Raw genomic sequence first — 25,910 nt, 5'->3', positions numbered from 1 at the left:
CACGGTGTACGGTGACCCCCCAATTGGCGAATGGAACGCGATGCAGTTTTTTTTATGCTACTCTTTTAAGGCACACTACATGTCCGCGCTGCAAGTTGAACACACCGCAGCACGTGTCTTTGCTCCTTTCCAATTAGCGTGATGTTAACAGCAGTTTATTGCTTCCATTATCCGAATACTGTTTGCTCATCACGCGTACACATTTGAGTTATGTTTAGAACAAACTGGCGAATCGATCTGCAAATGTACTTCAACCAAAATTTTTATTAAAAAAGTGGAGGAATCGAAAACACGAGTGCAGAAAGGATCTGGATTAGACAACATTTTATTGATTAGTAAAACGATTACAAAAGTAATAATAACCTTAGTGCCGTCCAATCATTACAAAGGAAAAACCATTTAATACCAAAACGGCTTATCGTTTCTTTGCGCTTTGTCACGAGCCACGAGATGTAATGATTCATTGAATGCAACATATGTTTCTCAAATGAGAGCTATTCTGTAACAATGTGAAAAATTGTTTCTGTCGTTGGACAATATTTTAAACTTTATTTCATGACATAGCGTAATATCGATTTTCCTAGCGCTTCTGCTGTTGGACACATATAAATACTCTTTAACTATAAGGTTTCTAATTATTTTTCGGTAAACGGATACTCAAAACGACTAGGCACACAGTGTTGCTTGATTGTTTTTTTTTGTTTTTGGGCTAACAACAGCTCAGTATGCATTGAAACGTTGAAGGGTACAAACAACTTTTTGCAGCTGTCTTATTCGCCCGGCCACCGGCAAACAAACACTATCGAATGAGCACTCGATAATCGGCATACTAAGTGCATTTCGACTCTGAATATCTTATGACAATGTTGGTCTGTCTTTCCGAAGTTCAAGCCGTTAAAGTTTGACGCCACGATTACGTTTCGATACGGGTAGCAAAGCAAACGAAAAGTACAGCAACAATCCGGCTGTAGGCGTTGATTGGAAATCGGTTAATTTAAAGTGTTGTTGCTTCAGACAATGTGCGTGCGTAAATATAATATACGTATATATACAATCTGACCGGGAGTTGAAGACAATCGATTGCATATCCCGGTACCACTTCACACTGGTTAGACACCAAAGTTCACAATGGTTTATCGTTATACATCACATTCATTGTGACTATGTACAAGATACAGACGTATCCGTTTAATTATCGCAGATCAATCACTTTAACGGCCACCGCATCGCTCAGTACGATGTGCTGGGCTTCCTGCAAAAAAGGGTCAATTATACTTTGAAAATAATGCGTCAAGGCTACAAAGCTTACCGAAAATAATGGTTGACCTGAAGAATGCGGATGAAAGCCGGTCTGACGGCACTGAGAGATTGAGTCCATTCCGAACGGGGTGAGATTAAAAAATCCAGTTCTAACGTAGATTACAAACTTAGCAATAAGTTTCATGAAAAACAAGATCAAAGTAATGTAACTTACTCTTGATACTTTGGCGAGCAGACAATCGCAATGGCCTCTTCCAGCATAAGCTGGTAAGAACAGTGAGTATGTAGGTCTACCGACGAAAGAAATGCCGTCTGCGATGGGTGCGTCTATTAAAAAATGAAGTTTTGTTTTATAAGAATAGAAGATTTCAACCCAACACAATAATGAATGCACGTACATGAATCCACCCTAGCGTAATAAGGTTGTGTCGATCTTGTACAACGGCAATTTCCTCCTCATTCATCGTATTACAGCTGTCCGCCGTGCCACACTGTTTCGGAAATATCACATGCGTGATAGTGAACTTGGCCTGCGCTAAGCTTCCGGCCAAAATTGCACACGTTTCCAAATTTGCTGTGGTGTTTTGTGCAGCTTGCTCCAGAAATTTCATCATCGTGTTAGTAGGCACGACAATCGAACGAAACCCGGTCATGGCAGGGACCATCGGTGGCACCGGTTGCGGTTTCAGCGAGCGATCGAACCGTTTGTCCGCACCAGGTAGCAACAGTCCGGTGCCGGGCAGTCCACTCGCATGATTTCTATCCGACAGGAAATCGCTCGGGTACATAACTTTATCCATGAGTTTTGCATCCTCGTCGCTTATCAATGACACTTGGCTTGGTGCGCTAGGTGTCGGGGCTGCTGGGGCAGCGGGTGATACAGTGGCTGGCTCCACCGGGTTCGAGGTCGACGCTTGTTTGCGATCCTGCTCATCGCGCTCTGCTTGCAGCTTGATCTGTTTCAAGTAAATCTCGTACTCGGTCGTGTATTTTGCCAACAGTTTTTTTCTGATTTCTTCAGCCCGCGGAAGAATTTTCTTGATTTTGTCCTTTGTTTGCTGTTTATCGCCCGGCAGCACAGATTTGTAACCGGGATGGTCCAGAATAAGTTCCACGAAGATCGTTACAAAGCGCAAATAGAAGGTGAAAGCCTTTTCAAAGTTTCCCTCTCTCAGAGATCTATCGGCCGTTTCCACTATTTGATTCCCCGAGCGATAGTAGCGATTTATAGGCATCGTCGGATCAATTGAGACGCGCTGACTGTCCGCAATCAGCTTCTGCAGGCGTTGATGCGGCTCAATAGCTCCCATTTGCACGGTATTCCACTGCTTTTCTGCCATTTGCCAACTTTATTCACGACTAGACGATCAGCTAAAACGAAATGTAAGACTTTTGTTCACTCACATTTTATGCTGGCAATAATAACAGCCAAACGAAAATTACTCATACCATTCAATGCAGAAGTGCCGTTTTGACTTTTCGCAGAAATAATCCATTGTAAATATTCCATCGATGGCAGACCGTGCATTTGACATTTGCCAAGGTTCCTCTTAAGGAATACTACAATTTGTAGTATTGCATTTACCTTGGTTCTTTTTATAATTTATCTAGATATGCTCTATTGTTTCCGCAAAACGATACAACAGATTGATATCATGATGATAACTGAAATTACAAATATCAATATAATTGTTTTATTTTATGAACAAAATCGTTATACGGTATCCAACCTCTCTTTCATCGATCTCGTTGTCGACTTTGGGCTCTCGTCAGTGGCAGTGGCAGTGTAAATCTTTATTTGGAGTTTTAGCCATAAACGGTTCCAGTCAATTAAAATGCCTTGTACGAATGCACATGAACAAGTACAATGTGAATTGGTTCATGTAAACAGTTTCAGGAAATCTGTATGATTTGTTAAAATATTAAAAGTCATTTCACATAGAAATCTTAATGTAATTTATTCAGTTAAAGTTTAACATCCTTTAGAATACTTTTATAAATCGCCCGAAGAAATAAATACATTGTTCAAATTGTTAATCAAATTCGATGAGGAGTTTTATTCAGCCCGAAGAAATAAATTTAATGCTTAAATTTTGGATAATATAACATAGCCAGATTCCCTTGCGAAAAAGACTACATTTATCCTTTGTTAATATAAGCTATTGAACGGATAGCAATAACATAAAAAATGCTCTCATTAAACTTAAAATATAAAAATCATGGTGTGAAAAGCAATTTTAAAAGGCCGTTGTCCTCTATCTGCATCAGGCCGTTGTATCTTCGGGTCGTTCATAGTAGCCCGGGTTTAAAAAAAGTTGTTTAAAAAATCCTCTTTGCTCAGTGCATATAGTTTGTAGTGCCGCCGTTTCAGTTCGATATGTGGCGGCATTTTCTCCCACCAACTTCATCAAAATCTCTACATCCGTATCGTGCGCATGTTCTGCCCATACTCGGCACATGCTTTCAACGAACCATGATCCAGTGCTCGGGTCACGGTGAGCAGCAAAACCTGGTACCGTAGCATAGCATACCAGCATATCGCAGAACGTAGCGATATTCGATGGCAATTGTTTTCGTGGATCTATCATGCCATCGCGTTCAGTATTGGTTGACAGGCGGAACGAACCAAGGTCCGACTGCTCTCCACTGTAGGAAAATGAATAAATATATAAATATTTAGAACATTTCAAGCAATCTTTGTATACGGTTAAGAGTCGTAACTTACCGACATATGGATATGAAGAAGAGTTTTGGCTTACGAATCAGTTTAGTACAATTCACTGTGTTAAATTCAGTCAATATGTCCTCAACCCGGAGGATTGAATTATCATGTAAATAAATAAAATCGCTGCCTTTCTTATGGTCGCCATGGGAAAGAATGTAGAATGCAAAACAGTCGCATGATAAATAATCCGACTCTTTCAGTTTTGCAAATAATTCTTTCAAGTCCTGTAAAATAAGATGATAATGAGTGAGTACCGTGGTGCACCATTCTCTCAAGCCATTGTTGTTTACCCCCATGGTAATGTTTTCATAGTAAAATACTACAAATCCTAGTTGCTGGAACAGCGAAATTAAGTTTTGTCCATCGATATCAGCTCCATTTCTTTTTCCATGGACGTCCTTTACGAAGGTTATTACATTTACAATAAATGCAACGCCTCTATTACGGCTTTTCATCGGGTATGCTGGAACTTTCGGGTGTGTCGTCGTCGGACCACTTGACAGCGTTACTGAAAATGAAGGCAGAATATCTTCATGGACTTGAAGCGTACATTTACTCTCTTCGGGGACTGATTCAGCTGCGAAGTTATAATTTTTTCCGTCCACTATTTCGAGTGCACCGCGAATCAAGAAAGGTTTAGGGGCAACATTGCAACTGACTGACCGGATACGTTGTGGGTTTAACGTAGAATGCATTTGTTGATCGTTTGAAGAGGGGTTCAATTCGGCGTATGCTTTGGGAAAATTGCGTTGGCAAATATCGAGTAGTGTATTGAAAGCCTTGGGACCACGTCTAGTGATCTTCTCAAACATTAGTTTATGCCTGGTCGTCTCGTCCGCCGCTAAGCTCTAATAAAGACATCATGTAGTTAGTTTCACACAGCAACCATGAAGCATCGGTATGACTCACCTCAATCCGGAGAACCATGTCCAGCGAAAGCATATCCCGTTGGATGCACTCATTACGCAAAGTCGTATAGTTGGTGTAATGGATAAGTTTGTCCATGGAATTGAAAATTCTTTGTCGATGTAAATTATTCATCTTGCAACCTTTAGGACCCTTCAATGCACAATTGCTACACTCGGTACGCTGTGTAAGCTCTCGCTGCATACAACGCAGGAAATGTATATTGTTTGCCAAACAAAGACATTCTGCTACATGGTAGAAGCGTCACCAAAGTAGATGAAAAACAGGTGTGTACAGAAAGATCTATGATAGCCATTTTGAATTTGACGTTAATTTGATTGCACAAAGTGAATATATTGTATAAAGTAGTAAAGTATGTTGCTACCAGGAAGTCAATTCTGACCAATGGTTCTACCAATTTCAAATTATAGCTACAAAATTGCTATCATTAGGTATTTTTAACAAAATGTGTACCTCAAAGTATTCGGTGTCTGCTATATTCGATGAGTCGAAAAATAGTTACGAACAAAGAATGGAATGACATGGAAACAGTTTTAGTTTCATACTTACTTTTTACATACTTTTTACATATAACAAAGAAGACTAGACTTGAGCACATCAGAAACAATCACGCCGCAACCAATGACGATGATTTTTGTATAATTTGTAGAGGATGCCTTTACCTTCCTTCTACATCTATTTTGAGCTACATTAGAGCTGACAGATCACAATGGTGTAAGCATATATGCTATAGCTAAGGAAATAATGTTTACTTCATGCAAACCGGTATAAACTTGTTCAGATACTTAATTTTTTATTTTTTATTCTACACGGTTAAAGAAACCCCTCTTCCAAACCACTGACACAGTAAGCTACATGAAACGTTTCAGTAAAGTAAACTTTGACCTGCTTTCATCCTGACCCTCCTGCTGGTTCTCGAGCGTAGAGCAGATCTTTTCGTGCATCGGTTTTTTGCAAGGAATAAACCCTACTTGCTGGCCAAAGTATCCCGGTTTACCTTAGCGTCGCAAGTCTTTGCCAATCATGGCTAAATTAAGATTTATTTTTCCAGATAATGAGAATTCCACAAACGAATGTAAAATATACAAATTCTTTATTGATACTATTCTTTATCCGGTTCCGTATCTTAACTATCGTTCATTTGCTCAAACATATTCTAGAAATCTGTATGATTTTATAAACAAAATTAAGACCCATTTAGTTAATAAGTTTTAATAATACTGGTTTGGCAATAATACTGATTTTGTGTATATTAAAATATTAAATGTTCAATTTGTGAATCCATCTCGAGTCGAGATTTTGCTGCAACTATGGCTGCATTTTGTTCTTGATCCTTTATGTGAATTATGAAAAGTATAAGAGAACAATAATATGAAAGAAATACTTTAAGATCCATTTTACTTGAAGATTGCTTTGAATTTGACCGGATTTTGATTTGACTTTGATATTTTATACCTCAAAATTAATAATCAGCCTCAACACTCATTCGATCGACGAAATTATACTGTTTTTAAATATATTCACATAAAGGATCAAGAACAAAATGATAATCTGCCAAAGAAATAGATTGGATGGCAAGATTCCTACACATTTTTCTTGATTGATATTTATAATTTAACGTACAAGATAGCTTTAATACGGATGAAAAACTGTAAGTTGCACTTTGTTGGAAGAAATCTTGAAATTTTGAGAGGGTTTTTGTCTTGGTTTTGGTTTCGGTGTTAGAGAATCCTTTGAGTTATGTTTTGGAAAATATAATATGCCAAAAACATATGTTTAATGATCGCGTTTCTCTTCGTCCTTGCTGAAAAATGATTTTCTACATAAGATCGTATTAATACGAAATAAAAACTTTAGAATCCATTTTTGTTGAAAACCTTTTAAATAATACTGCTCTTAAATGTCATTATAATATTATATAGCTATTTTTGTACGTCCTCAGTAAATATTATTGAACGTATAGGAATATTTAGAAACTATAATATATAATATTATGGATTGCCGATCAATTGTACACAATGGTGAAATGCAACTAGGCGTCGAGAATGTCTTGCAATAAAGGCTGCAGTTTTTTCTTCAACCATAATAACATTATTAAACGTATACGATAGCAATAGCGTAAAAAAAGATCATTAAATTTAGAAAACTAGAGAGCATACCGTGTAAACCATTTTAACATCATCGAACATATAGTTTGTAGTGCCGCCGTTTCAGTTCGATATGTGGTGGCATTTTCTCCCACCAACTTCAACTTCATATTTCATATGTCATGTGCATATTCTACCCATACTCGGCACATGCTTTCAACGATCCAGCGCTCGGGTCACGGTGAGCAGCAAAACCTGGTACCGTAGCATAGCATATTCGATGACAATTGTTTTCGTGGATCTATCATGCCATCTGGCTCAGTATTGATCGGTGGATAGTAAAAACCAAGGCCCGACTGCTCTCCACTGTAGAAAAACAAGTAAGTACATTAAGCAAATATTCACCAGAATATTTCAAGCAATCTTTGTATGTGTTTCATAAGTTTCAGCACTGTTACTTACCGACAAATGCATATGAAGAAGAATTTTGGTTTAGAGCAATTCACTGTGTTAAATTCAGTCAATATGTCCTCAACCCGGAGGTTTGAATTATCATGTAAATAAATAAAATCGCTGCCTTTCTTATGGTCGCCATGGGAAAGAATGTAGAATGCAAAACAGTCGCATGATAAATAATCCGACTCTTCCAGTTTTGCAAATAATTCTTTCAAGTCCTGTAAAATAAGATGATAATGAGTGAGTACCGTGGTGCACCATTCTCTCAAGCCATTGTTGTTTACCCCCATGGTAATGTGTTCATAGTAAAATACTATCCTAGTTGCTGGAACAGCGAAATTAGGGTTTGTCCATTGATATCAGCTCCATTTCTTTTTCCATGGACATCTTGTACGAAGGTTATTACATTTACAATAGATGCAACGCCTCTATTAGGGCTTTTCATCGGGTATGCTGGAACTTTCGGGTGTGTCGTCGTCGGGCCACTTGACAGCGTTACTGAAAATGAAGGCGAATATCTTCATGGACTTGAAGCGTACATTTACTCTCTTCGGGGACTGATTCAGCTGCGAAGTTATAATTTTTTCCGTCCACTATTTCGAGTGCACCGCGAATCAAGAAAGCGAATCAACATTACAACTTACTGACCGGAAACGTTGTGTGTTTAACGTAGAATGCATTTGTTGATCGTTTGAAGAGGGGTTCAATTCGGCGTATGCTTTGGGAAAGTTGCGTTGGCAAATATCGAGTAGTGTATTGAAAGCCTTGGGACCACGTCTAGTGATCTTCTCAAACATTAGTTTATGCCTGGTCGTCTCGTCCGCCGCTAAGCTCTAATAAAGACATCATGTAGTTAGTTTCACACAGCAACCATGAAGCATCGGTATGACTCACCTCAATCCGGAGAACCATGTCCAGCGAAAGCATATCCCGTTGGATACACTCATTACGCAAAGTCGTATAGTTGGTGTAATGGATAAGTTTGCCCATGGAATCAAAGATTCTTTGTCGATGTAAATTATCCATCTTGCTACCTTTCAATGCACAATTGCTTTTCTAAGAACGAATTTACGCTTACTACACTCAACGCGGAAGACCGGATACTGTTTGCCAAACAAAGACTGTCTGCATATCACTGCAGTGACATTTCCTAATGTCAGCAAAGAAGACGCGGAGTAGGTATAGAGTAGGTAGGATCATACACGACTTTTCTTTGATAGCTATTAGAGCCATATTGAGTTTGACGTTAGGTAACTAGAAGTTAGTTTTTTATCACGAATTACCGTAGCAACATAAGCTCCTTGTGCTCTCCGTGAAACTAAATGGGTAGATGAGGCTGCTGTCGCAATTATCGAGTCAGGCTCGGTCAAAACCATGAAGGAGTTAACATGTTTCACGTTTGAGCCTGAAGGTATGCAATGCGTGGCTCATGGATTCCTTTCGAATATTTGAACGCTAACGGGTTTATTAAAAGAATCGTGTAAAGGAAAACCTTTTACCATTCATGTTTAAACGGAAGCGATTTTTTTATTATTGGGGACGAATACATCTACTTTATGTATCCCGAGCATTTGGACGATCCGCAGCGACACTCCTGTTTCATGCTGGCAAAGTATTTCGAGTTATAATTGACGGTTAGCTCTTCTCCCTGTAAATGTTGAAAGAAATGTGTTTTTTAAACTTGGATAACGATTGGAATTAATTTGAATTATATCGCTTACCGCTTTAATGTCTTTGGTGGCAAATAATCCAATGGCAGGTGCATATCCGACGTTCCACTTTTGCATTTTACAATTCGGATTGCAAGAATGGTTAATGAACCGCGAAACATTACCTTTCTGACCAGCGTCAATGGTCATTAGATGGTCTATTCTCAAAAAATAATTCGTGTTCTGACGATTTTCCTTGACTCGGCGGTTTAGCTCGTTCCTATCGATCACCTCGCCGACATATTCAATGATGAACTTTCCATATGTGATCGATTCGCTTGCCACTAGTCCATGACCTTTCTCTTCAAAGTCACGGACCTCCAAAGACTGGTAATGCCGTTTGGCAAAGCGTTGATTTAAACACCGATCTTTCGCTGGGCAGGTGCTAGGAATACATTCGATCATTGTTATTCGGTTGATGCACAAAGACGTCGGGCCACATGGATCTGCATCATCTGGACGGCAGTCGCAATACGAATCGATGCAAATTGGTCGTCGCTTAAGGGGAAGAACGTAACGGTTTGTTTTAAGTATCGTAAACATTGGAGCGAGTTTTTTAGTTTTAGAGCTGATCGGAACATTTAGCATTTTCTGCGTCTGCAATGATTTATAAACTGATCTCGCTTCGTCTATGGCAATGTTATACTTTTTGTCCAAGGTTCTAGTTTTTTTCGTGCCAAGATTTTCCGAATTATGGTATAGATACATCCTTCTTCTATTTAACCAAGCTACATTGTGGGATTGGAAGAATTTAACGCAAATAGATGATGCTCTCGGTCGCCGTTGAAATAGATATTCTGATACCTTGGATGGCGGTAGAATTAAAGCTGGCCACCAACGATAGTTACCGAGCTTTGCCATCACAATCTCATTATGCAAAGGAAATCTACCGGATACACATTCTTTACAGAAGTATCTTCCACCGTGTATTTTGTGTGGCAGACAGCCCTGGTGGACGGTGTTGGGGCAGGTTTCACAACAAACTAAATCTCCTCCTTTGGAGCATAAGTAACACCAATTAACATGTGGAGCTATCTGATCGAGGCTGTGCTTCGGACAGATGAGCTGTTTCGTGGTAACCATTTCCGACCCAGCCGGAATACATCGCAAGTCTGGATGGTAGGCAGACGGACACTTAATGCATCGTACAAGTTTTGCTCTAGCATGAGACGCTTTTGCCATTGAATAGTGTGCGCAGGTGTGGCACACGTGAAGCGGACAAATGATGATCTTAGGAATTACCGCTTTATACTGAGGAAACATGCACAAACAGGTGATATGATACTGACGAGCGCATAAATTATATATGCAGCGATTTTTCGATTCGGTTTTAGTTTCCTCTCGCTCATCATTGCACACAAAACAAGATTGTTTCTCAAAACTATCCTTCATAGCTTTACATTCGCTGCATTTGAAACCACGCTCGTGGACTGTCGGTCCTTGAGCCGTCGTACAATCCAAATGCATGTCGCGGTGGCACTTACCACATCATATTAGGTTTTCTGGTCGTTCACAAACGCAGCACACATTGCCTGTCGGTAGACCCTTTATAATTGATTTCGGGTCGATCGAGAAAATAAACGTTTCATCCAGTGTAGGAGATTCTGCCTTTGCCTGCTGGGCCACAGAAGCAACGTTATGGACCATTTCTTCACCGATTAATTCTTCAAGGACCTCAGTTTCCACCTCTTGCTAGGATGTATTCTAGTTTTTGTTGTTGTATGTTCGAACACAATGGGGATAGTTTCGTAAGATGCAGTCTCGGAGGAGGAACAGCTAATTTATGTTTCGTTGTCTCTTCGTCTTTTTTAAGCCGGCATCTATTCAGCCAAAAGAACTCCTTCCAGCCCAAGTGATCGAACGAACGAACTGTTGCAGTCGATTTGCAAGTTCAATGGCATGCAACTCCACAGTTTGCTCGAATGCTAGTTTTCATGGAAACTGCAGTTTTGACGCGAAGGTACATTCAACACCTGCTGAACAATTCTCCCGTATTTGAGAATGTCCACCTGGGAACAATTATCAGCAAGGCCTCGAAATGGTAAGATATTTCCTCCTCTGACCCAGCCGTGGCGCTCTCAATCATCGAAGATTTTTTTATGTATCACTTTGTGGTTTGATCGCTTGCGAGTACGACAATCCGTTGTTGGCTAAACTCGAACGATGCACTGCCAATGAATAGATTTTCGGTCTTGGGTTCCCCAATATATCTCTCCTTCGTTGTATTCTTTTCGTATGTTCATGATCCTGTTGCACTGCTACTCAGACCAAAGAATCAAAGCGCAGCATCCTGCGCGGTATGTAGGTTTCCGTGATGCCATTGTACTTAGAGAAGTAAGTTCTGGAGTGATAGTGTTGGTGAAAGGAGACTAGCGTAAGTATGGTTACTAGTGGTGTATACTAGGCAGGCCATTTCGTTTAGCAAAGCTGATTTACGGTTCGGATGACGTTGCTGCAATGGGACAAAACATTTCGCAATGCATCACGACATATTCCGATAAGTGTTCTTTCCTCTGTCAAGTGTTTTGAAATAAATGAAAATAATACAAAACAGAAAATTATGTGCATGGTTAGTAGTGAATTGGTTTGCAAGTGCATTATTGATCGTTTTATTACCTATTTATACACAAACATCGAGTGACTAGTCTAGTTTGGTAGCAAAACAGTGGATTGGTGCTACGCCACGTACGTAGAGTGAATCCAGCAGGCCTGACCGGCACTATGCGCCAACGTTGCTCCGGAGGGTTGAAAGACCAATTGGAGCTCCTCACTTAACATTGAACGTATTCGTGGTGCCAACGTACGGGTAGATGCCACCGAGGATGTAGCGATAGTTGCCAAAGTGTCGGATGCGGTACTTGCCGGGTGGTGTCGCCGGGCCGATCGTCCAGCTAAACTCAATATCGCTAAAGCCCAAAATGGTGGAGGTGCGCTCCCAACGGAATCTAGATAATGAAAGCGGGGAGTGGAAAAAGATTGTCCAGTGAGTACGGTATGGCAGACGGCGTTTCGCAACCTTTTACCTGGTTTCCCAATTGGCGTCTGTTGCAACCACCGTCCATGCCTCATCCTGACCCTCCGTCTGCTGGTGCTCGACCGTAAAGAAGGTTTTGTCGTGCATCAAGTTGTTGCGCGGATTGCCGGCAATAAATACGGCAGTAACCGTGTCACCCCGGCCGTACTCGCCCGCGGGGTGTACCTTCACATCGCCAAAATCTTTGCCGAGCGGGTGCGAGTCAAAAATTACGCCGGTGGTGAGTGAGATTTGCTTGTCATCTTCGTACGGGGGCGTAGGACCAGGTGGTAGTGTCTCATTTCCGCCAGTTGTGAGAGCCTGCACCAGTTTCCGATACTGCTCGAGGTAAATCGTGAGCGTGTGCGGACCGTACAGTGTTGAGGCTCCCTCGTACCGCTGCACCTCGTACTCCTCAGGCGTGGTGATGTAGCTTGAGTACATATTAGACAATCCGGCAACGACAACTTGCAGCTCAGGGCCGCCGGCCGCCACCGAAGCCCGCGCTACTGCAGTACGTAGTCGCCGACCGGCCATCGTGGTAAACTCACCGGGCACGGCCGCGATAGCTAAATCGCCCACCATTAGCAATTGCGTGGGGACAATTTTGGGTTGCCAGTCGTAGGGGAACCGAGCCCGTCCTGTTGCTAGCAGGATTGGCTTCGGCGCTTGGCACTCCTTGTCGTCAGGCGTTGGCTCAGCGATGAAATCGCGCACTGCGTTCCACAACACATTATCAGTGATAGTGCCCTGCTGAAAGTCAAACGCACCGGGTCCATCAGTTGTTCCGGCCGCGAAGCTGTAGCCCATCGCGGGCAAACACCCGCGAACCTGTTCGAGCCGACCCGAGTGCCTCTCTAGGTGCATTACTTCGGCCACCGTCATATCCACATATTGGTGCACGAAACGGACCGGGCCCCGTAGCTCACGCGCAACGCCACTGCCGGCTTCCTGTAGCAGTTCCGACGCGGCCCGATACAAACGACCCGCAATGATTTCCGTGCTCTCGAACATATCGCCACCAGGGCCGGACGCAAAGCAAGCGCCAGCACCGGACGGGCACGAGGACGTTAGCACATCGCATGGTAGGCCCGTCTTTTCGCAACGTGGTCCCTTGATGTTCGGCGATACGTCACCCAGGTTGGAGGAAGCGAACGCTCCCACAAACTCGCCCTTGCCGACTAGTACGCCTGGATTGCGCTCCTGTTCGAGCAGCACTGACGCCAGGCCCACGTTGTCGCTCGAAACCAGCCGGTTCGTGTTGTTCATCGACGTTGGGTGCACGGCAAACCAGTTGATCGCACCGAGCGGGCGCCCGTCGCGTGCCCCCACTATCTGTAGCTGTACCAGCGTTCGGTCGACATTGTGCCGGTACTGGGCGCGCTCCTCCGCCGGGTTGTTCTCGTACGCACTAGGGCTCCGGTTGATGCTGGCGTCCACTACCTCCGTCTCCGCCACGTACAGGCGCGCATCGGCCATGTTGTTGTGCGCCCGGATGATGCTTTGCGCGATGCCGTGCACCAGCGCCCCGAACGTCTCCGAGACGAAACCGAGGGAGGTTAGATCGTACAGCAGGTACATTAGGAAGCCACCCGGCGTCGAGTGTGTGTGGGTGCCGCTGATAACGACGTTCGCGTCCGTGTACAGCGCGCCATACTTTTGCTGCAGTACCGCCAGCACATCTCGCTTCACAGCGTGGCCCATCATCCCGGCATCGACGCTTACGAACACGACCCGGTTGTTCTGGTCACCGCTGCTATCGTCGATAATGAACGAGCGCGCGTACTGGCGCAGGTGAATACCAGCTCCACGCTGCGCGATCTGTGCGTATCCCATCTGGAAGGGAGAGGATGGAAAACTGAGAAAATGTATTTTCCAAACCATAACAAAGGTATCATTTAAATTATTTTCAGTGACCTTTGCACGATTTAGTTCGTTGAAATTCGTTTAAATCATAAACTTTTTGCATAATGTATATGTACTTACGAACGTGATTTCCACCGAGGGACCGGTACAGTCGGCGCGTCCTACACCGACCCTGTAGCCGCAGGCAACTTGAACTGCCAACGCAAGCAGGCCAAACATCAAAAATGCCATCACATACCTAGATCGCGCCCGGTGCTGGAACATTTCTAGTCCTCCGGTCACCCGGCCGGTTTGATGGCTGATCGGTTTTGCACGGTTGGTTGGCACACCGATCGTTTATTTGATTGAGGAAAAACGAGTGACAATGCTGACGTGATTTCCTATCGTTCGTTGCCTTCTGGCTCTTATTTGTTGGCCGCCGTTGACTTGTGGCTGCTGCTGGGATATGAATCTTGAACACTAGGGGATGCCTTAATCCGAGGAGGGTCAGCAACAAGGCCGGAAGATATGGCACGGTCCTGGAGACTAGAAACACACGACGGCGGCGACGTCGACGGCCGACATACTGCGAACGTTTGAATGCTGCAGCCTCGCTGGAGACTGTAAAAAGAACCGAATGGAGCAGGAAATGACGGTCACTGATCGGTGACGATAAGTGTCTATAGGCAGAGTGCAGCAATAGTTCTTATTATTGTTACCCTTATCTACAACGTTTTTTGTGTTTTGTTTTGCGTGTTGATCACGACCCATGGTGCACGTAATCAACGCTATCTCACTTCCTTCCCGATCCCGGACTACATCTCGCTGAGTTGCATAAAAACGCCGCCACGCAAGCCCTTCCATGAAGAATCTCTGCACGTTCGAACGTTTATCTTTCAGATTTGATCTTCAAAATTCATACTTGGTTCGGAGATTTCCTTCCAGTCTTACGTTGCCTGTTGATGATATCTCTCTGCATGTTTAAAATGGCTTCCCATGCAGCATGTGCACACAAATAGGATAAGGGAAGACTTTTCTAATCTTCTCAAAAAAAAAAAAAAATACTGTCATTTTTTGGGCTGCAAATGTCTTAGTCCAGAAGACTGCTGCCGATAACGCATAAGAGATCGTCGTTCGAGAAGCAGGCCAACAACCATATTCGAACATCTATTCGTCAATGCACTATTAAAAGCTCATTCTCGGCACCTGATGTTCATTTGGATGTGCTCGTCGTCGTGTCGGCCAGCCAAGGTGTGCCACCACGACCCCCAAAGGCTATGTGTGCGACGCATTTCTGCGTGCCGTTCGCTCGCATCGGACCCGGTCCGAAAACCAGACTGAAGCCGCTGATCGGGACCGATTATGTAACGGAACGGCCACCATTGTTAACGGTTACAGCATGTTTGTATGTTTATATGGATTTCGATTTTATTTTTTTCTTCTTCCCCTAGATTGTTTCGATTTGCTTGAGACGGGATCAGCTCCGTCTTCGTTCCCCTATCAAAATCGCTTGCTCCCCAGGTGGTATGCACAATTTAGAGGCTGATAAGTCACAGGAAAGGCTACGAGCAAGAGTCCGTTCGGATTGTGCGAAACAAAAAAAGAACAGACGAGAACAAACATACGAACTACACAGCTTAACAAATATTTGGACATTCTTGATAATGATTTTACCGAAAACAATTAACAAGCCAGTGGCGTTGGAGGAAGGTATTGAATTGTTGTACAGATAATTGGATTCCTCGTTTCCCCTATCACCACTGGTTGCTTGTCAAGATTACATATCTTGTTTCGAACATACGTACGTTACACAAACCACCAGTATCTGGATGCTGTATCGGATTGTAAAGGAATGGCACCCGGGTTGAAGTGAATATAGCGTATCGTTTTTTACTGCTAACCCGAACCCTAACGTGCTAAAACACCTAGCACACCTACTTATTTTCGCACCACTAAAAGTCGCAAACTAAAATTCACTGCTCACCTCAATCAAACGGCAACTGGGAAGTAAACGGCAAACAGTTCAGTTATATACAGGATTTTATTGGACAAGTGCCTCTGAAGAGGGCAGAACTGTTCCCTCTAGTGGATTGCCTATCATCAAGGCTGGATTTACCGGATGCACCACCTGACGCCAAAGATGGTGCAAATACGGCATTTACAAAGCATATGATTTAAAAAGCAAAACTATCCGTAAACAATATCGTCATAATTTCTGGCAAAAATGCAAATTGAGGAAAAAGAGTTTTGGTTTTGAGAGCCCGAGTTTGTACTCGTTGAATATACAAGTATGCCATTTAGGGTAATTGACCATACCGAATAGGGCGTATTTACTCTCTGTCCTGTTCATAAATGTTGTCGGAATTTAATCATATTTTTTGCTTTTTTACATAATGTTTATGATGCCCTGTACCCGGGATACCACTCGACCAGTACAAATGCAGGTGATTGATCGCGGTTAATCTGTTGGCTGGAAGATAGACGATAGTCTACCATATGAACCTTGTACCTGGTCTGTCGCAAGAACAATGCTAGGGGCGTCTCCCGATAAGGGTCTACTTTGCGCTATCGTGCGCATGGTCATAGTGCATTCATCTTATGATGATGATCTTACAGTATCGCGAAAGCAGTCTGAAGGGTGTGAATCCCACACTGTTCACTGGCCCATAAGGGAAGGACGCTAGCGCAGGAGAATGCAGTCGGATGCATCGCGCTACTGGGTGCGAACGGAAGGTAGCTTGTGGGGAGACTGGACGTTTCGTGCGGTTGACTCCACAATCATCTTCATACAGAACAGTTTCCACAGTTCGAAGCAACCCAATCGAGGCGGCTGTTGATCGAGGACATTTCTCCCGGTGGGTCACCGTTCGGGTGTAATGGTGTCGGCCAACATTGGGTAAGGTATGCGCGATAGATAGATAGAGAGAAAGAGGGAGAACAAGATGAAGTAAAAAAAAATGCCATCGGGATGCGCGCTATCCGAGAGCAAAACCACGTTTCCCGTAGCCGCTACGCGTTTGTGAACTGTTATTGTGTCTCTGCCTGTATTGTCGTTTTTCAGCACTCTTTGTGTATCCAGCGCGCTGCTATCAGGTCGACCGTGTTCGCAAACCTTACCATTACCTAATAACTCGCCGGATTGATTGCTACATTTGCACGAATCCATCCGGATTAGTGTGGTACGCTTCACGTGAATACTTGAGCGCGGTGTGGGTATGTAAATTGATTGCTGCACTTTGAGGCCATCCGCGGCAAACGAGCGAACACTGGGCATCTCTTGCCGTCGATCGGTGGTTCTAACACACAACTATTGTCTGTCGCATTTTGCGAGGGCGTTGAAACTTACGCTCATTAGCTTGCATTCGGGCTCGTGGACGTCTTGATGCACAAAGGTAACATTTCCCGGAACAACACTCGGGATGACGGGACTTAACACTGATTAATCCGATTCGCCTGATCTCGCGTCCGCCGGACCCGGAGCAGCACTTCGTCCTCACGAGTTTCACTACTACCGTATATCTTCCATGCAACTTTCCGACGGTGAACACAGTCAGCACCGCCGATAAAATAAATAACCCGTTCAACTTTCAGACAACAACAAACTGGATCTCGATCGACAGGCATCAGCAGCAGCGACAACAGTGTGGACAAAACAGTGGCGCATTAAACTGATGGAGACATCCGACAGCACGAGGAGACACCGTAGAGTCCGACGCATCGCATATGGCTCCGCTTGAACAAGCAGGACGGAGCAACCAACCGGGAGCGGCCCCGCGGAGAAAGAGCGTGCTACCCCGGCACAGTGGGCAGGCCGGTTTTGTTTGTCGGTCATAACCGATTATTGAATGAGTTGATAATTTTGTCAACTTATTAAAACTATTATATAGTCATGATTTTTGGTAATGTAAATGATCAAACACGATTTAGTAATTGTACACAAATGATAAGAATCAACGCAACCTTCATTTGGTTTAATTATTGCATTTTGTTCCTTAATTTGCGATTGTGTCAAAAATAAACCTTCGTAAGGTACGCAAAATTGTTAAAATCCGATCGTTCATACCTGATCATTAAGGATTTAAGTGACATTTCCTCCTTCCAGAAGTCACCAGCCGGACCACTTCTTCGGTTGATATGTTTTAACAATGCAAACCATATGACCACCGAATGATGGAGTATGCATCATGGTGACGTTACGCTTCCCAAATGGACACTACACGCTCTCCGCCGGCGATGCATTTTGTATGCTTCGCTCTGTCATGGCGCCACATGTGTGGATATGCCGAGCGGGAACAATGAACCCCACCCCTCCCGTTACATACCGATGCTCTAGCTCAGGGATCGGCACGCGTTTTTCAAAAAGGGCCAGATGATTAAAGAGAAACCGAAGGCGCGGGCCGGATACTTTAAACGATGCTTCAATGTTTCAACCCTTTCCATACCCTTTGTAATGGAGAGTGGAACTTTCTAAATAGCAAAGTTGCATAAAAAGTGGTAAAAGATATAACATTTAAAATGTTATCGATAAACATGTAACAGGAACACCTCGTTAAACAATTATCGTCTTCATTTTTGGGAAGAAAATAAAACTGACGTCGTGAACAAATCCGATAAAAATTGGGATGGGTTTTTAGTATGAAGCACTTAAATATTCTTACGGGCCGGATAAAATTATTTGGCGGGCCGGATTTGGCCTGCGGGCCGCACTTTGCCGACCCCTGCTCTAGCTTTCTCTCTTTGTTCCCGAAATCGCACACACCAAGGTGCCCGCGTTCCTCGGCCTGAGCATAAGAAGAGCATCTCGAAGAGTGGGGCAACAACATCTGGTACACGTGCTGGGGAAGTCCCTTCTCCCGTACCGCGATCGTTGCGTGCAGATCGTTCCGACCGCGTTGTTTACATGTGCAGAATTTTATTATCGGTTTTATGCCTGAACACCTGCAAAAACACTGTGATTTTTCCCAGATGTTGTTGTTTGATCCCTGCCTTTGGGGAGAATTTCTGCAGACGGCATTTAATAGGTTTTGCACCGTCCCATTTTACGTAACAGTTGTGCCGAAGCGTATGCATTTCCAGACGGCTTTTGAATATCCCAGAGCCGCGTCCCATTCGACCTTGATCCAGTTTTATTCCTCTTCCCCGCTTCACCATAGCCTTAGTCATTGTTGGAATTCGTCATTAAGTAGGTTTTTATTTGTCTTCCATTCTTCTGTAGCAATTTTTTTAACATAAAATGTTGGGATTGTTTTTTAACTTAAATATGGAAAACACGTGTTTTGGCCAACTAAACGACCGTGTCACTCCGATGAGTGGTGTTGCTTGATAAGGAAGGAGATTGCAAATTAAGGCTAATAACTATTTTTCTTTCAGTAAGGAACTCCAGAGGAAAACTGTCCGTAACAAATTTTAAAAAAAGTACTTCCATAAAAAGCTCACGAGTGAAAGCTTTACCGGCAAACTTTGGTCCTCCATTGTGCTGTCGTTGTTGACAGCAGATACAGGACGCGGCTATTCTCGTTCTTTCTCATCTTCCGCCCTTGCGCGAGACGGAGAGGAGGAAACAAGCGTTCCAGCAGCACGGCATCGCGCAGGCCACAACTACCGTCCGGATGTACATATAGCACTGGCAATCTCTCGCCTAGCTCAGTGGCGTTTGACGTAAGGCCTCTATCCGAGCGGTGCCAGACGAGAAGTGATGCGGTTGCTTCTCTAGCTTGCTGTAGTTTCTCGAATGAGACACACCGTTTCTTGCCGTTCTGCGTCTGCGATAGGTAACTCCATCGGATGTGATACCTTGTTGGTGCGAGCGTGTGACCACTTTGTTGTCAGCACTGAAAGTGTCAACTTATCCTTTGTGCCAAAACCGTCGAAAAAGCAGTAATAGCTAGGAAAGGTCCAAAAGGAGTTTATCGTCGTTGCCGCAGCGGATAACGCAAGAAGACGTCTGCGTTGTGGTGAGTTGGAGGTTGGTCTGCCGGAAGATGGTTGGGAATTGTTGTAGATTATCTGCGACTGATCAGTGGCAAGGATGAAACACAGTTAGAAAAGAACACACCTCACCGTCGTCAGGCATCGTGAAATCAGCAATCAAACGGCCGGTCCTTCGCCCATCAAACGCTTCGCCCATCGCGCGTCGTTCAAAATGTCTCCGGTGGAAAGCAACACCCTAATGCCTTTCACATCTGTTTAGCGGACCGTGGCCGAAACGCTCCCACGCATGCTGCATGCAATGTAAAGCGATTGACCACGTAGTTCTGCTCCTTTGTAGAATTTGTCTTGGCAACGGTGGGTGTGTGTATGTAAGTGGCCAGGCACTTCCTGTTCTTGTTTCTACAATGTTTAGAAAATATCATGCAATCGAAAGGGAGAGTGTTCGTTGCTAGCGAAGGAGCGACAGAGGAGGATAATGATAGAATAGCACAAGAAAAAGCGAGATGAGCGTGCGCGGGGGTAGAAATATGTTATGATCGTTATCATTGTCGGATCTAGCCGCATATGTGCCCCTCATGCTCGCGCAGCCTGGAGGCGCTGCGTCTTGAGCAGACGTAAACTCTCTGGAAAGCGAAAGGGCTTTAAACTCGCCGAAGACGAAAGGCGTGAACAGGGGGAGCCTGGTCGCGGTATGAAAGCATCCCGCGTCACGTACGCCACAACATCTTGCGCGGCCGGGGCCTAACAAAGGAAAAGAAGACGAGGGAAGAAAAGAAAATACCATTGCGCCGGTTGGATTACTATGCTGGCCGTCTAGAATTTTCCTCACAGACAGTCGTAGTCATTGCACGGTGCCTCGTCATAGCGACAAGTACTCCAGCGTCCATAACACCGGACGGTTTTACTGAATTTTTATTTTCATAGATTTGTTTTTTGGGTTTGTTTTTAGGCGAACATCACCTTCACCGAAGCATAATGGGACCCGCGATCGAACGCTCGCTGCTTACGGTATCGTTGCTGGTAGCTGTTGCCGTCGTGTTGCAACTCCAGTCGGTGCACGTTGACGGTGAATTGTTTACGGCGCTCGCTGACATGGAGGAGCTGCTGGAGACTGAGGCTGTGCTGATCACCAATCTGGATAACTACGTACACGCGCAGGAAGAGAAGCTGCTGCAGCTACGACAGTAAGTGCTCTAGGGTTACTGTGCATGCAGGGTAGGCGGTAAGACTAATCAGTCGAATTCGGTGGTTAAGCAATTCTCTTCTGCAGTGGTATTGATTACTAGACCTCTAACGTTTGCAATGCCATTTTGTTTTGGTTCTGTTCAGGAAAGTTAACGAGTATCGGAGGGAGCACTCGGAGGCTGCACGAGATGTCAGTGCGTACCTGTCGAACCCGGTCAATGCATTCCTGCTAACGAAGCGGCTCACCACCGACTGGCGGTACGTGGAAAAGCTGATGACGTACGAGGTCGGTAAGGAGTTTCTGGAGAACGTGACCAGCTATCGGAGCGTGCTGAAGTTCCCGTCGGACGAGGATCTGAACGGGGCAGCGGTGGCACTGATGCGGCTGCAGGACACATACAACCTTGACACCGCCAGCCTGGCCCGTGGCATGCTTAACGGCGTCCAGTACAGCACCGAACTGTCCGCGGGCGACTGCTTCGAGCTCGGGCGGCAGAGCTACCTGAACGGGGACTACTACCACACGGTGCTGTGGATGCGCGAGGCGATGGACCAACTGACGCACGAGGTTAACCGGACTGCCACAAAGGCGGACGTGCTGGAGTACCTGGCGTTCTCAACGTTCAAGCAGGGCAACATCCAGACTGCACTGACGATGACCGAAGAGCTGCTCGAGCTCGTGCCCGACCACGAGCGGGCGGTCAGCAACAAGGCGTACTACGTAAAGGAGCTGGAAAAAGAGGCCCTGCAGAAGGTGCTGCGTGGCGACGACGGCAGCGAGGAAGTCCCCATCGACACGAGCACGGTAAGCAGAGTGTAGTGTAATGCGTGTAACCGCAGTAATGCACCGTATTTCAAAAGGTATTTCCTTGCATATACTTTTGACTTGACGATGATTTCGATCCTTTAAAATTATTTAAGATGTATGGTTACTTGTAAGAAGAATACTTTATTTGATGTTTGATTTATAATCCAATTTCGGTACATCACTGCGCGCAATCGAATGAATTCGCATCAATCAATTGACCGGCACTTTTCGCTTGTTTGAACCCTTCCTTCAACTGTGTTGCTCGCTGGATTTGCCCACAGAAGATCGTCACCGATGGCAGCCCGCACGTTTACGATCGCAACGAGCGGAAGCTGTACGAGCAGCTGTGCCGCGGCGAGCAACAGCCGCCAATCGAATTGCGCTCGCGTCTGGTTTGCCGGTACACCAGCAACCAGTCCGCGTTCCTCCGGCTCGCACCACTCAAATTAGAGGAGGTGTATCTCCGGCCGTACATCGTTATCTACCACGAGGTGATGTCCGACGGGGAGATCGAGCGCATCAAGCACTATGCTCGGCCACGATTCCGTCGCGCGACCGTGCAGAACTACAAGACGGGTGAGCTGGAATTCGCCAACTATCGCATCAGCAAGTCTGCCTGGCTGAAAGACGCCGAGGATGAGATGATACGCACGATTAGCCAGCGCGTAGAGGACATGACCGGGCTGACGATGGAGACGGCCGAGGAACTGCAGGTGGTCAACTATGGGATCGGCGGCCATTACGAGCCGCACTTTGACTTTGCGCGCCGCGAAGAACGCAACGCGTTCAAGAGCCTCGGCACGGGCAACCGGATCGCCACCGTGCTGTTCTACGTAAGTAATTGGGCGACAGGTCGGGAGCTACATTTCATAACAAATACAATTAACTACATTGTCTCCTTTAACGGAATTAAGGGGCTTCCATCGGTGGTTTCGAATGCTTTCTTCTGATAGTAAAACGGTCTAAAACAAAATAGTTTGCATCACTGACGCAAAGTCTTGCATTACAACAAAACATTCCTTTTATTTCATCGTGTGATTAGAAGTATATTAAATTAAAATAAATTCAAAGTATCCACGTTTAAATCTACTTTTTTCTCTCTCCTTCAGATGAGCGATGTAACGCAGGGTGGCGCCACCGTTTTTCCATCCCTCCATTTGGCGCTTTGGCCCCGCAAGGGTACGGCCGCTTTCTGGTTCAATTTATTCCCCTCGGGTGAGGGTGACTACGCGACGCGGCATGCCGCCTGCCCGGTTCTCACCGGTACCAAGTGGGGTAACGTAATCAAGAAGAAGAGTACTCGCTCTCATCATCGACTATATTGCTAACACAATTCCCATCCCCTTTCAGTGTCGAATAAATGGATCCACGAGCGTGGCCAGGAGTTCCGGCGACCTTGCGGTTTGCAGCCGGACCATGGCGTAGAAGAATTCTGATAGTGATCAGCAGCAGCAGTAACAGCAGCAGCTGGAGGACTGACTGGCGTGGATTCGTACGCATCATGATCACCACCGCCACCGCAGCGCACTCCATGACTATTAATGATCCCAAAAACCAAAACGAATCTGCCATAGGATGTTTTTTTTTTAATTGTCACTAACTGAATAGACATTAGCCAATTATGGTATTCGACGCGTGGCGACGAAGCATTCTGCACGCACAAACGATATGCCATTATGTACTCTAGGTTGCCATAAAATAACCGTCGTTTTAATCGTAATGTGAACATTTTATCAAAGAATTGATGTATTCTTTACCAGTAATTTCAGTTCTCACCCATTCAGATGAATTGATCGTTAGTGTTAGGAGAGCGAGTGATTTGTAAAGAACGACAAATAGCTAGCTGTAAGGTAATTGAGCGCATTTCGCATTCCGGCAAAAGCGTGCGCAAGCCAATAGCAGGCAGGTTCTGGAAGGCTTTAGTCACGTTTCTCGCTGCTGCCAGGATTAGCGAAAGAACACTCTCGGAGTTTATCGCTTTTTTATTTTCTATTTTGTGCCCCAAGAAAGTTCCTTTATATTTCGTTTCTTCCATGTTGGTTTTCAAAAGCATCAACAACTACGCTAATCAAACACACGCATTTTGACGGGATACAGTTTAAATTAAATTGTAAACTGGCGCGTGTGTTGAGCAAACTTAAATTTGACCGGTTACTGGAAGCAAAGGAAAATGATTGCAATTGATCGAAACACCAAAAAACCAAAACTAAAAAATAAAAAACCGAGAAGGATACCACTAATTAGATAACACTGCCAACCCGGCATCCATTCGCTCGTCGTCTTCACTTTTGAGGATTGTTGTCACAAGACACAATGAACGAACCGAACGGGTGGGTAGATGGAGAAGAAACGCGTACCAACAAACATAATTGTTAAACGAGCAGACGCTCTGTTGAAACTTTACTACTTACTGTTGATGGTATCGTACCGGTTTGCCATGCTCATATCGAACTAACTTTTTTTTGTCGAAAATAAGTAGCAAAAGGTAACAGAAGAGAGCGACAAGAAATAACAAAACAATAACATAAATTGTAATAAAGACAATTTTTACGTAAAGCAAACGGCTTGCCTAGCTATATCCGTAAGAGTATTTCGGATTATTTTCACGGCGTAAAACAAAGCGATTGGCACAGCTTGCGAAAGGTAGGCTTTATTTAGGTGTTCCAAGTGGGAGTGTGCACGGTGCACCGGGTGGTGCAGTTTGGCCAACACAGCACAGAGATAAATAAATGTCTTCTACATAAAACAAACAATAGCATCAAACGATCCAGCGGAAACTCCAACCTCCGTACGCGGTTGCGATCCCTCCACCGGAGCGGTACGATAGTGGAATGTGCCTTGTCCCTACAGGATATGAACATTGATCCATTAATTGTTTTTATTATCCTTTGTGTGTGTGTGTGGCTTTTGATTTCAAAGATTTTTTATAATTTTTTGAACATTTTTTGTTTTGTTTTCTTGTGTTGCAATTTAACACAGCTTTTTTTACTCCATTTACTTTTTTTGTTTGACGCAGGGCATGGATATGGACATGCGTGTAAAAGGTTAATCATCTGTATAATATATCAAACATCATTGTCACACAGTTTTAAATCCACATATTCGATTATCATAATTTGAATGTAACGTTTGCCCATTCGTAATACTGTACGTGATGTATGTATTTTTTTTCTTATCCTGCTTCATAAGCAGTTTATATTTATATTTTGCATATATGTCGTTTTACTCAATGCATGTAAATCGCGCTTTTTCCTAAATATGCTATTGGTTCACGGTTGTCATGCCCCCTTCACGCTTGTCTTTTTTGTGTGTATGCTTTTCACTTGTTATCTTATTCACGCCCGTCTTAAATCGTTTCATGTCTCAAAAAGTGTCCTCGCAGAAGAACGGGAGAGAGATAGGCAACAGAAAATCACATATGGGAGTATCCCTCCGACAGGAAAGGAGGTTGGAAGGTGGGTTCGTTCTTAAACGTATCCGTCTGCCTTATCGACCGACATGCCTTTTGACATCCTGCTGTTCGAAATTATCCTTCTCCTAACGCTTGCTAGCTATGATTTCAATTATGAAAAATATGTTCCAACAACAATCTCAACATGCCACAGCATTTTTGAAGAGGGAAATTCGTGCCCATCTTCACGTATGTTTGTTTGCTCCCATCGCACCTTTTCCCGGCCCTCAAGTTCTAGGTTTCTCTCAACGTGTATGGGTTTTGGCGATGAATGGATTTTTTTTTCAAAAACATTGACCATTCCTCGATGAAGATTGTAAATTTCACAAAGAAACGGTAGGTAAAGAGGGTGCTTCAAAAGATGAAGCAACCGCTGGTGGTGGGAGTATGTGTATATATTTGATAGCTCATGGTTGCCTGTTGATGTACAAGTGATTTGTAGGTTTTTTTTCAGTGCTCCTTTGTATAACAATAATGTTTTTTCATCAGTGATGTTAATGCATCTTAGTAGGT

General features: G+C 44.2%; 5 protein-coding genes and 1 pseudogene across 16 annotated transcripts; 1 reads left to right on the top strand and 5 right to left on the bottom strand.

The window, feature by feature from the left end:
- Positions 1-296: 296 nt before the first annotated feature.
- Positions 297-2,775, bottom strand: LOC131268745 (STAM-binding protein). The gene is made up of 5 exons (XM_058271023.1): positions 2,710-2,775; positions 1,659-2,631; positions 1,475-1,587; positions 1,310-1,409; positions 297-1,252 (listed from the first exon to the last, which is right to left on the bottom strand). Exons 2-5 carry the CDS (start codon positions 2,598-2,600, stop codon positions 1,193-1,195), a joined length of 1,215 nt encoding a protein of 404 aa, XP_058127006.1. The 5' UTR covers positions 2,601-2,631; positions 2,710-2,775; the 3' UTR covers positions 297-1,192.
- A 517-nt stretch (positions 2,776-3,292) lies between these two features.
- On the bottom strand, positions 3,293-8,521 carry LOC131269672 (caspase Dronc-like). 5 transcript variants are annotated; one of them, XM_058272155.1, is made up of 5 exons: positions 8,490-8,521; positions 4,895-5,034; positions 4,276-4,833; positions 3,986-4,209; positions 3,293-3,906 (listed from the first exon to the last, which is right to left on the bottom strand). In XM_058272155.1, the coding sequence occupies exons 2-5, from the start codon at positions 5,024-5,026 to the stop codon at positions 3,525-3,527; spliced, it is 1,296 nt and encodes a 431-aa protein (XP_058128138.1). In that variant the 5' UTR covers positions 5,027-5,034; positions 8,490-8,521; the 3' UTR covers positions 3,293-3,524. The 5 variants fall into 5 exon arrangements, with proteins under 5 accessions (XP_058128138.1, XP_058128137.1, XP_058128139.1 ...); XM_058272154.1 differs by lacking the exon at positions 8,490-8,521 and having other exon boundaries at positions 4,895-5,114; XM_058272156.1 differs by lacking the exon at positions 8,490-8,521 and having other exon boundaries at positions 4,276-4,493; positions 4,895-5,114.
- LOC131269673 (caspase Dronc-like) lies at positions 6,091-8,561 on the bottom strand (annotated as a pseudogene).
- Positions 8,562-8,956: 395 nt separating this feature from the next.
- LOC131269255 (nuclear receptor binding SET domain protein-like) lies at positions 8,957-10,812 on the bottom strand. 3 transcript variants are annotated; one of them, XM_058271602.1, is made up of 3 exons: positions 9,969-10,812; positions 9,177-9,662; positions 8,957-9,103 (listed from the first exon to the last, which is right to left on the bottom strand). In XM_058271602.1, the coding sequence occupies exons 1-3, from the start codon at positions 10,629-10,631 to the stop codon at positions 9,005-9,007; spliced, it is 1,248 nt and encodes a 415-aa protein (XP_058127585.1). In that variant the 5' UTR covers positions 10,632-10,812; the 3' UTR covers positions 8,957-9,004. The 3 variants fall into 3 exon arrangements, with proteins under 3 accessions (XP_058127585.1, XP_058127587.1, XP_058127584.1); XM_058271604.1 differs by having other exon boundaries at positions 10,407-10,812; XM_058271601.1 differs by having other exon boundaries at positions 9,177-10,812.
- Positions 10,813-11,597: 785 nt separating this feature from the next.
- LOC131269250 (prolyl 4-hydroxylase subunit alpha-1-like) lies at positions 11,598-24,524 on the top strand. Of its 5 annotated transcripts, none has more exons than XM_058271590.1 (6): positions 11,598-11,733; positions 20,903-21,137; positions 21,283-21,943; positions 22,228-22,779; positions 23,056-23,221; positions 23,297-24,524. In XM_058271590.1, exons 2-6 carry the CDS (start codon positions 20,929-20,931, stop codon positions 23,380-23,382), a joined length of 1,674 nt encoding a protein of 557 aa, XP_058127573.1. In that variant the 5' UTR covers positions 11,598-11,733; positions 20,903-20,928; the 3' UTR covers positions 23,383-24,524. The 5 variants fall into 5 exon arrangements, with proteins under 5 accessions (XP_058127573.1, XP_058127570.1, XP_058127569.1 ...); XM_058271587.1 differs by lacking the exon at positions 11,598-11,733 and adding an exon at positions 11,925-12,147 and having other exon boundaries at positions 22,231-22,779; XM_058271586.1 differs by lacking the exon at positions 11,598-11,733 and adding an exon at positions 11,925-12,147.
- LOC131269248 (neutral ceramidase) lies at positions 11,927-17,547 on the bottom strand. Of its 2 annotated transcripts, XM_058271584.1 has the most exons (4): positions 17,369-17,547; positions 14,164-14,643; positions 12,188-14,013; positions 11,927-12,109 (listed from the first exon to the last, which is right to left on the bottom strand). In XM_058271584.1, exons 2-4 carry the CDS (start codon positions 14,305-14,307, stop codon positions 11,932-11,934), a joined length of 2,148 nt encoding a protein of 715 aa, XP_058127567.1. In that variant the 5' UTR covers positions 14,308-14,643; positions 17,369-17,547; the 3' UTR covers positions 11,927-11,931. The 2 variants fall into 2 exon arrangements, with proteins under 2 accessions (XP_058127567.1, XP_058127568.1); XM_058271585.1 differs by lacking the exon at positions 17,369-17,547 and having other exon boundaries at positions 12,188-14,035; positions 14,164-14,282.
- Positions 24,525-25,910: the final 1,386 nt, after the last annotated feature.

The sequence above is a fragment of the Anopheles coustani genome, chromosome X, assembly GCF_943734705.1.
Source record: "Anopheles coustani chromosome X, idAnoCousDA_361_x.2, whole genome shotgun sequence".
NCBI lineage: Eukaryota > Metazoa > Arthropoda > Insecta > Diptera > Culicidae > Anopheles > Anopheles coustani.
Note: the sequence above shows the minus strand (reverse complement) of the source record. Positions and strands in the feature narration are given on the sequence as shown.